Here is an 11610-nt window from a genome sequence, read left to right on the forward strand (position 1 = left end):
GGGAGGAGTGGGAGGCTGGGAGGAGGTGGAAATTTTTTTTTCTCAATAAAAAAAAAATCTTTAAAAAAAAAAGAAAAAAATAAAAAAATTTAGTTAAACTAGCCAAAGCTAACTCTTTCTGCGTTCTAAATATTACTGCAGCTTGTGTTAAAGAATAAGAACAGAGTAATCAATTATAGATAACATGTAAATCAAATGCACATATTATTTAGCAAGATAAAATCAATAAATAAAAAGTGTTACTGATAGCTTATTAAACATTAGGTACAGATAGAACCTTTTGGACTCAAAGTTGTGGTGAGAAGTAGCTATTTTCCAAATATGCACTGAAAATATATTCTAACTTTGTGATGTTAATCGAACATTTTTAACCCAGAAGAAATGGTGAATGGACTGGAAAAGCCTTCAAAATGGCTAGAAGTTTTGAATGTAGACATGAATTTTTAAGGAAAAAAAATCAGAATAGACGATTTTTCACTTGGCATAAAATCTATTAAGTTAATTAATGAAAATATAAAAATATTTTAAGTTGGGATAAGCAAAGAGATATTCTATTCCAAAGTATGAAACTGAACATATTGCTCTTGAATTGCAGGTCACAGAACAGCGTTTTTGGCTCCATTTATTCCTTCCATTAGAAAACATTTATTAAGCACAGTTCTAGGCCTGAATTGACAACAGTAAATTAAACAAACTGGAGTTCTGCCTTTGTGAAGCCATTTTACTGTGAGAGGGATGTAAATCAAAATCACAGCAGAGTGTCCTCCCACCCTTGGCTTGACTCTTGCTAGCAAGACAACACAAACCAAAAGGCTCCTGGGAGGCCCCTAAGGGTGGACAATTTTGCCTACTTAGTGGGATTGCAAAATGGCGGAAATCAAAACCTAAAAGTCAAACTAAAATGTGACTTTACATTACAGCTTCCTGGGATGGCAGAGGAAGCAATGGGAAGCAACCCCTCTCGATATATCTGTGAACCCTGCTCATCACAGTGCTATGTAGGCCACCAGAAAGTGGAAGCAACTTCAAGTATCCACTAATGTGTATGTTTGTGTTCATCCACATACATACATACAAACACACACACACACACACACATATGCACTCAAACACACAAACACACATTCACATGCACAAACAGACAAACACATGAAGAGAAGCACGCAGACACACATGCACACACACAGGCACATACAACACACACACAACAATATTATTCATCAGTATCATGGAAATGAACCATGTTGCAGTAAATCTGAAGGAAATAATCCTAAATGTAACATGGTGGTCACAAACGGACAAGCATATGTGATTTCAATTAAAGAAAGTGTCCAAAATAGTTGAATTCACAGAATTGAGAAATAAAACTATACTCAAGGTGCTGGGAGGGTAAACAAAAAGGGGGAGTAGGGTTGTCTAACAGGCACCACCATTTCTATTTTGAGACATAAAACATTCTGGGGATGTATTTTATAACAGTGAATATATTTAACACTACTAAAGCAAACAGCTTAACATGGTTGAAATGATAAATTTTTATTATATGGTTTTGACATAATTTAAAACAGCAGCTTCAAATATTTTTGAGGTGCCAAAATTGTCATTTCCTGAAATTATTTGTTTAAATATGTTATGAAGCAATCTCTTTACAGATTCAAACTAAGTTATTATCAACTAGATCAATCGGATAACTATCTTTCAAATGGATAAATACAACCTTTTAAAATGTAGATTTTTAATGAAAATTGATAAGATGAATTTTAAAAGGTTGTTGTAGCCACAGAGAAACCCTGTCTCGAAAAATCAAAAAAAAAAAAAAAAGATAAGATGAATTTTGTTGTTTGAGAATTTTATGCATGTATACAATATGTTTTGGCCAAATTCACAACCATTCATTCTCCTCCAATTTCTACCAAACCTACTCCCTACTATCTGTTCTCAATTTCATGTTCTCAGTTGTCTGGTTAGCACTGGCAGAAGTTGTATTTAGAGCCATCTCCTCTACCAAGAACAGCTTATCAGATGCCACACTTGTGGGAAGAAAAAAAAACGGATCATGCCTCCCTAGTAGGGATCAATTGTCAACTACTCCTCAGGAGTGGTGGGACTCTTCCCTATTCCATGCTGGGATTTGGGTTGGTTGACCTTGTGCAAGTGTGCCTACAGCCACAGCAGCAGAGAGAGGAATGGGATAGTTTTAGAACAGTAAGGATATTCAAGTTTGACAAAGTAAGACAATGTGGGAGAAACAGGCTACAGGTACCCACAACATGCTGTTCCATAGTGGCAGTTACAAATAACGCACAAAGGACAAACTAAGGGAAGTCAGACAATTCAAACTTAAGATACACCATCCACGAAGACAAAAAAAAAAATTTTTCTTATTGTTTTGGCTACTCTCCAGCCCCTCCCATATTCCAAAGAACTAAACCTCAGGTTAATTCTGAATGATTCATTTGAGAGCCACGGTAAAGAAGTCTTGTCTGAACTGAGACCCACACAGCAATTTCTTACATATTTCTGTGGAAAACTTAATTCTATTCCAACTTTTAACCTAATAATAAAATTTTATAACTCTAATTTCAGCCCAGATTTCTGGGTGTATTTTTTTTTTACCAAAACTTAAATTCCCATTCCAGGAACAATAAATACTTGAACGATGCTCTGTTTGAAGAGATGTATCATGAATAAATGTGTCTATTGTATGAACTTGAGAAGAGAACCCTCTTCAAAGGCTGATAACAACAACACTTCTGAAGGTCTAATCTTTTAATAAAGAAAGTTTTACTATGTACTCATATTTTAAGGACTCATTGGCACACTTTCATTTAGATATTCATTTAAAAAAATGAACCTAGGAATAAATTTGACTTTGTCTTTTCTTTGTAACACTCTTTTTTAAAAAAAAAAAAAGGATAGAAATGAACTGTGAAGTGGACGGAGGTGAACAACAATAACAGACAGTGAGAAAATGGGCATGCAGTTCCAAAATGAGCATCCGTAATTGGAAAGGAGAGAGATGGGGGACTTGGTGTTGGAATTCCGACTTCCTTACCTGAGAGCTATTTGTTTGGTAGAGTAGATCAAAACCCAAATGCATTACAATTCAAATAAGACAGTTATAATTAATACAATTTTAAGTGCGTAATTGGAGTGTTACTATCAATTGTAAACTACATGAAAGCAAGTTATCTTCCGAGCATAATCTTTGAGTTTTCATCTACTTAAGTCAAATCTGCAGCATAAGTGGTTCAAAAAGCCTGTGCACACGACCTAAAACATATGGTATGGCATCTCCATATTTGATTTGTGAATTCTCAATCTTTATTAAATAATACTTTACCAGTTTAAGATGCTGGGCGGTTAGATAATTGTTTTCACTGAATATTTAATAACTCAAGGATATAAAATCACCTAACTCATCTGTACTATTCTCAGTATCGCTTTCAGTGTGTGCTTTTAATAAGAACTGGAAAAGAGTGTTTTAAACATCTTTTGCATGAACATCTGCTCCATTTCTTTTGCCCCAGGGCAGTGATATTTGAAAGTGGTTCTAGTTCTAAAGATAAACATAGCTTTGTGCACAGTCACATGAGAAAAGGAATTAAAAGTCAAAAGGTATAACCTGAGAGTCCAACCTTGAGAAGGTGTTCCTGGCGTAGTGCATAATGCTGTCGAAGTCATATCTTTCCCCGAGAGAGTTCACTTCTCCAGGCTCCATCTTCAGAAAGTTGTACTCTTGCCCTAAGAGTCCAGGAAAAACAGAAGACTTCTAAATGAAAGAAAAGAGAACAGAAATCTGGGACCTACTTTTGGGTTTTACTAAGTGACTGGTGTTATTGTTTGTTTTTATACACATATCCATTCATACGCAACAAAAGCAAAACCATATTTCCCCACAATGTCTACTTGGAACATCATAGTGGAATGGAACAATGACCTAATTTCTACAAAAGAAGATAAAAGTTGAGCATGCTGTTCTTCCACATACTATGTATCCATCTCATAATATTTTTTTCTTTAAAATTATATTACTGGTGTGAGTGTTACACAAATAATTATAATTTGTAATAATTATTTACAACCACAATCTAACACAAATTCAAATAAGGTCTTCACACAAATTCCATTTTTATCATAGTCACCTATGTTGCATGTAAACTTAAAGTCAAAGTGTGTGCGTTTTTAGTCATTACTCTTGAAAAACCACCTAATCTCAGGCTTCTGACTCACAGCAAGTCATAAATGCATAAACAATTAGCCTGCCATGTGGTTATTTTCAGCTTGGGATCTTCCCGCTGTGGTAGTTCCAGTCAATCAGGAAACTTCATCCAGTAACTGTTCTTTTTCCTGTTAGCCTGAATGTTTAATCAAAAACAGTATTCAGAGGTATAATTTTCCAGCATTGAATATATTTACTTATATATCTATTTTTATTATGTTCACATTTCTTCCTTGTTTTGCCATATCTAAAGTTTTTTGTTTATTTTATATTTTTTAGTTATTGCAAAAAAAATTTCCTCCTCCCTGTTCCCCATTTCCCTTCCCCTCCTTGCACACATCACCCCTTCCCGCCACTCCTCTACCCCTCTCCCCCTCCCCCCTACTCCATTCCCCCTCCCTCTTGAGAATGAAGAGCAGTCCAGATTCCCTGCCCTGCGGGAAGTCCAAGGTCCTCCCACTTCTATCCAGGACCAGGAAGGTGAGCATCCAAACAGGCTAGGCTCCCACAAAGCCAGTTCATGTATTAGGATCGAAACCTAGTGCCATTGTCCTTGGCTTCTCATCAGCCTTCATTGTCCACCATGTTCAGAAAGTCCGGTTTCATCCCATGCTTATTCAGTCCCAGTCCAGCTGGCCTTGGTGAGCTCCCAATAGATCAGTTCCACTGTCACAGTGGGTGGGTGCACCCCTGGTGGTCCTGACTTCCTTGCTTATGTTCTCCCTCCTTCTGCTCCTCAATCAGCAACTGCTTTCAAATATTGCCTTCCTTATAAGTTTGTTTTGTTTCCTTGGTCCACATGATGAAAATGATTGGCAGACAGTGAGCAATACAAAAATTCCCTAACAGCAATCCTCTCATCTACTTGGTGCTTAAAAGAAGTTTCAGAAATATCACCTCTTTTTATCTCACTCTTAATGATGTAAAATGAACACTGGAAACTGTTTCAAGCTCCTAGATATTTCACATGGCAATATACATTTTCTTTTATTTTCATCTTCTGATTGCATCGTTCTAGAAAAAGGATTTATTCGCCTGGTTCTGGATACCATACTCCGTTAACTTTTTTCTTATTTCATAGATGTTACTGTAATCTTCAGAAGGCATTTTCTAATTATTGCTTAGGTTTTGTTGCTGTCCAATGCAACCTTTTCTTGCTGTTCTCTCGGGTTGCCCTGAAATAGTCAAATGTACTACTAAAGGTTTATCTTTGGATAGTCCTCCAAATCCAGTCCTGTCACACTCCTTTGTTTCTAAAGAAGATCATCACAGGCTTTTCCAATAAAAAATTAGGAAAATTGAATTGGTGTTTGTCATTATTTCTTTCACAAAAACATTGTGTTTACTCCGTGTTTCCTGCTCCATTTGGTAGTGCCAATGTTTGTACTCTGGCCTGGAATAAACTTTTGAAGACTTCCACGCATGTTCCCCTTAAAGAATTTTGGAGGTTATGTGCATGTCTTCTTCTTGTCCTTTCATGTTCAAATGGTGAGGAGCTCCTCATCCACAGAAACTATTTATTCAGGATTCTGCTGGTTCCAGCTTCATCCTCCCCACCCCAAGTTAAAGGTCCCACAGCAGGCAGAACTTTTCAGATCTGGTCTTTGTTTACAATCCATGATGGTTATAATGAGAATAGTCTCCATAGGCTCACATACTTGAACACTGGGCCCTCAGTGGATAGAACTGTAGGAAGAGGTGTGTCATTTGGGGCGGGTTTTAAGGTTTCAAAAGTCTTCATAATTCCCACTTGGATCTTTCTTCCTCTGACTTGCAGATAAAGCTGTAAGCTCTCAGCTACTGCTCCAAAGCCATGCCTGCCTGCCTGTTAATGCTTTCTGCCATGATGAGCATGCACTGCAAATCAAATCTTCTGAGACCATAAACCCCAAATAAACTCCTGCTTCTTTAAGCTGCCTTGGTCAGGGTGTCTTATCACAGCAATAGAAAAGAAACTAAGGAACAATCTTCCAATTATTTCCCAGGAGAGGGTAAGGCATAAATTTCTGAGACCTATACAGATGATTCTGATTCTCAATAATCTAATCTCCCTGGGAAATTAATAATTAATAACCAGTCCCCCTCCTATAATTTGCAATAGAGCAGGAGGACAGAGCTAAAAGTTGTTATGAGTTTCTAAGCCTAAATATTTCATCACCCTCTTAATTCATGTTTATTTCTTTTCTTTTTAATATTTCTTATCTCTAATTTTGGAGACAACTGTCTTCAGTTGCCAAAAGTAGTGTTTGTTATGTTTATTTTAGACTCTGCAGTATTGGCAATGAATGGCTATTATTCATCTTTATACAGATTTCTGGCATTTTCCATAGCAGTATCTCCACAGCTAGTGCTGCAGAAAGCAGAATGGAGTAGATGACGAATGAGCAAAGACATAAATGATATTTATTACGGAATACCCTAAGAAATTCAGCATAGTCCTTTAATTGTCAGTGAATAGGAAAATAAGACCCCCTTTGACTCTGCATATACTTAGAAGACACACTACACCAAAATGCCAAACAAGAATTGGAAATTTTTTCAAATTAAATGTACTGGTATTTCTGAATGAGACTTAAAAGAAACATAAAATTTGACAATAAGTGTATAAGTGTAATAAGTATTGTCACTCACAAGACTCTAAGAGAAAATTAGATTTTTTTTACCATTTTAACTAGTGAAAACACTCTTTAAAATTTTGTCCTTAGAATAATCAAGTCTAAGAAAAAAATCTCCAATAAACTATTAAGATTATTTTGGGAATGACTCATTTCACTGGAATTTTCTCTAGAAATAACACCTGACACAGCATTGATTCCAGTAGCTATAACACATGATGCAAACCCTGAACCCCATTACAGTCTAAATAGCATAAATTAAAGAACTAAGTATTAAAATAGGTTTATTGAAATGATTATCTTATCAGCTTATTGCTCGAGAGCTCATGTCCGTTCATGAAAACCACCCATATTTAAAACAAAATGCCTATATCATAGGGGGGAAAGCTTGGAAATAACAAGTTTTAATACAGTAAAATGTTGACTATAGTACATTAAGAAAGGTCTGCATGGTTTATAAATGTAGGTTTGCAGGTCCCCAAAGTTCTCACCTGGCTGGATATTCTCTCTTATGATGGTGACATGATTGTCTCTGTCTGGGCGGGTGTGTTCGTGCCAAAAGCCTATCACATGGCCCAGTTCATGAACAACGATTCCAAACTTGTCACAGTTCTTCCCAATAGAGATAGCCTGAGGGCCATTTCCCCGCCGACCAACATAGGAGCAGCATCTATGAAAAGTGGACAGCAGGACAAGGACTTGTGAAGAGCAGACCACTGGACTCGACAGCATGGAATTCCCAGAAAGCAGCAGTGGCCACCTGTAGAGCCTGGCATATTCTGAATCAGGACAGCCTTTTATTAATGAGTTTTAAGCTCATGTATGATCAAACTCTCTCAGTAACTGAATGCTTGGCAATTACCTTTATATTGCAAAGTAAATTTTCCAGTTTGACAGCATTGGGTAGTTAGATCAGAAACAATTATGATAATAATGATGCAGAATGTTGTTGAAAAGAATATGTACCCTACAATATCTGCATCTATAATCACTGCATTATCAGTGTAACTATCTGCCAATATTCCAATATGACTTTATTTTAAAATTGCTTTTATCCTTTAGAGAAAGAAAAAAAATCCATCTGTGAAAAACATTGGCTATTAAAAATATAAATTAAACTTCTTACCAAAGAAATAATTCTGAAACATAGAAAATGATTTTTATAAATCAATGAAAGGGATGGTAAAATGACTCAGGGCTGATTTGCATGCCACTGCAGATGTAAGGACCACAGGCCAGATTCTTAGACCCGTGGAAATGTCAGGAGCCGGAAAACCATTGTAAACCTAGTCTCTGATAGCAAACACCAGGAACATACCAGAGCAAAATGGGGAAAGACACAGAATATCCAATGGGCCACTTTGTGGTTTGATTGAGAAACCATTCCTCAATAAAAAGGAAGAAGAGTCATTGAGGACAGTTCTCAACATCAACCAAGACCTCCTTATGCACGTACACACACAAACTAAAGTAGAAGAAAATGCTAATTGAAGGGTCTGGACAGGATTGCTGAAAGGAAAAATATTTCCTCCAGTCCTGAATGTGTATGGTTGATTCCCAAGGTCCATGTAATAGAGAGAAAGAGGGTCCACTCTGGAAAGTCATTCTCTGATCTCCACCCGTGTGCCATGACATGCATACCTACACAGATTGGCACACACAAATAAATAAACATAATATTACAAAAGTTAAATAAAGGTGAATCACCTGTAGTTAATAGTTAACTGGAGGAAGAGGCTCAATCAATGTCTCCCCAAAATCCACCAAAATATAACCTCTGGTGAGATCTTGTTTAAAATGTGGCTTTGAAAAATAAATTGGTCGTGGGTACAGATTCCTTAGTAGTAAGATCAAAGCCCTTAAGAAGAAAGTTCTAGAAAGCTACCGTCAACCTTTCCACCACGTAAGAACACAGCATAAGCATATTCACTTAACATCCAAGGAATGTCCTCACAGACACAAATCCAGAAAGTTCACAGTCTAGCAGTTACCTAGACTATGATGTTCAGTGACATAGCACTGTGTAGGCTATGACAACTTATGAAGGAGACTTTCCTATTGATAGATTTTGCAAACATTATTAGACTTCTATGACATGTGTCTATGGATCAATTACTTAATGCTAGAGTGCAATATTACAACTACTCAAGAAAGCTGCTTGATGGTCAGGCAGAAAGCCAAGCACTCGAGAACAACTTACTGTCTTATATACATTTACAAGAGCAAGCACACACAAGATATCTACATTAGAGTGAGTTTTAAACAGTATGATATGATCTCATCTGAAGCATTAATAATTACAGTTTATGTGTAAATAGTGTCGTGGACTACCCTCCAAGATATCAATAGGCAGGGCCGGGCGGTGGTGACACACACCTTTAATCCCAGCACTCGGGAGGCAGAAACAGGCGGATCTCTGTGAGTTCGAGGCCAGCCTGGTCTACAAGAGTTACTTCCAGGACAGGAACCAAAAGCTACAGAGAAACCCTGTCTCGAAAATCCAAAAAAAGAAAAAAAAAAGATATCAATAGGCAGCAGCAAATAGATTCTTTCCAAGTGGGAAATCATAAAGCACTAGTCATTGTCAAAGGCCTTTTTTGATTTATTAATTTTTAAATACAATAAACTAATTGCTCAAATAATGTGAAGAGATTTTACCTTTCAATTTCACTCTTTTCAATTTGGCAGTCTTGTTAAATTTTCACAAATGTAAATTTTTGTGTCATCTCTCACCCTCTTTTTCTCTCCCACTTAATTTTGTGGGCTTCAAATGTTTATGCATTAACACATGTTATTCCACTTTGAGATATTAATTTATATTCATTGTTTGTGAGTGCTTTATCAACTAATTAGGGCTAATATATTCGTAATAGGAGTCTGGGATAGATGGTGGGGTAGGAGTGAAAATTAATGATTTCTCTCTTTTACACCCATGTATGTTTTAAACAAATAACATATGCAATCCATAAACAGATACTACACACTAAAAAGTAACTGCTCAAATACTCAAAACTTGCTTCATTTAGAAAACTTTGTATTTTGCAAACTTTAGAGATTTAAACTAAAATATTTGCTATTTTATAGCAACTGTAAGGAGACAAAAATATCTGATGATTATATAGCAATTTAACTCCCCATGTTGAGTCATTCTAGCTGGTTACATTCAGAGAACACAGCACTTTGCAAAAGGAATCTGAGGGACAGAAAGGCTGTCTATTTATTTAATCCTAAAACACCCTTTATGGCATAATTGAACCCAGAGTAATTTCCCATAATAAGATGAGTTTCATAGTGGAAAGGAAAAACAGATTTCACAGTGCCTATTTCATAGAGCTATTATTTTCAATGGCCCTGGGAAATGAGAAAAATGTGGTACTTTGATCCTTGACTAACTAAAGGTCTTAGGAACAGGAGAATTCTAGACATGAAGGTTCATTAAACATATGCTTATGAAAGTATCAGGCATGTGATGACAAGGTAACATGAAATTCAAAAATGCATGACCTAATCAAAACACTGTCTTCTTAGTTTCTAGTGAAATCAAGTTTGATCCTATTTTCTCATATTGCTATATGCATTTCATGTCTAATTTATTTGTCATTTCTACGGTACAATGCATCAAAGGTTAACCTGCCCTCTCAGAAAAACGATTTCCACATATAAAAGAGTTTCATTTCACCTTAAATTATAGAAAGTAATCGAAATCTCCTGTGCCTGGCTTTCATTTAAGGTTTACAGACCAAAATACCATGAAAGCTTTCTTTAGGTCGTCCGTAACTCAGGATTGCTTCCACCTTTTCGTGATTCCTTTTTAAATGGCTTCCACTTACTTCATTTAATCGCTTTATGATCTTCACAAAATGACTCAATTTTTCAGTTAGTTTCTATTTTTAGAAAGTCCTAAGCCACAAGTTTAAGTGTTCCATTAAACTGTTAAAGTCATGAGGGCAGGAGTCCACTGCTTTTGTTCACTGACTTTGCTCAAGCATCAGAGGCAATATGTTTACAGAAGACCGTGCACATTGAAGAGCTTACTTAATATACCCACCCATGTGACTTAGCTTCTCTATATCAATGAATAATAAAGCATCTCACTGAATAGCTCCCCAATTTAGTTCTCAATAAATGGAAGAATAAATAAATAAACCACCTCCCCACACAGTGAGTAACTCATCCTGATGAAAACAGATGGCATCTTTAACCTTCCTTTGACTTTCTCAGTTCGAGCACAGACAGTAATCTAAAGTTTTGCTTTCTGTCCAGCTGGCAGTCCTGTTGGCTCTACCTTTAATCTAAGCCCAGAATCCACACATCTACCTCTCATGACAGCAGTGAAACTGCCCTTTTCTTTTCTGTTCTTTTCTTTGCAGTTGCTTTTATTTATTTATTTTCTTTCTTTTTTAATTTTTAAAACAATCTTATTTTACACACCAACCCCAGTTCCCTCTCTCTCCCATCCTCTAGCTCCCTCCACCTTTTTCCCACCCCACCGCTCATCCACTCCTCAGTGAGTATGAGGCCTCCATTGAGGAGTCAACAAGGTCTATCATATCACTTAAGGCTAGACCAAGGCTCCCCCCCACACACACACCATATTGAGAATAAGCAAAGTATCCCTCCATAAAAAAAGGGGCTCCAAAGGACCAGTTCATACATTAAAGATAAATGCTGGTTCCACTGCTAGTGGTGCCACAAACTGTTCAAGCCACACAACTGTCACCCACATGTAGAAGGTCTCACACGACTGTCACCCACATGCAGAAGGTCTCACAC

The 11610-nt window shown here is 36.8% G+C and overlaps 1 protein-coding gene across 1 annotated transcript in view; it reads right to left on the minus strand.

Annotated features, from left to right (window-relative positions):
- Positions 1-11610, minus strand: part of Tll1 (tolloid like 1) — a 185737-nt gene that overhangs the window by 70207 nt on the left and 103920 nt on the right. Inside the window, exons 6-7 of the mRNA XM_005367745.2 lie at positions 7329-7507; positions 3639-3744 (exon numbers count right to left, since the gene is read on the minus strand). Coding sequence (XP_005367802.1) covers positions 3639-3744; positions 7329-7507 — 285 coding nt within the window. The remainder of the gene's footprint in view (positions 1-3638; positions 3745-7328; positions 7508-11610) is intronic.

This window comes from Microtus ochrogaster, unplaced genomic scaffold (genome assembly GCF_000317375.1).
Source record: "Microtus ochrogaster isolate Prairie Vole_2 unplaced genomic scaffold, MicOch1.0 UNK23, whole genome shotgun sequence".
NCBI lineage: Eukaryota > Metazoa > Chordata > Mammalia > Rodentia > Cricetidae > Microtus > Microtus ochrogaster.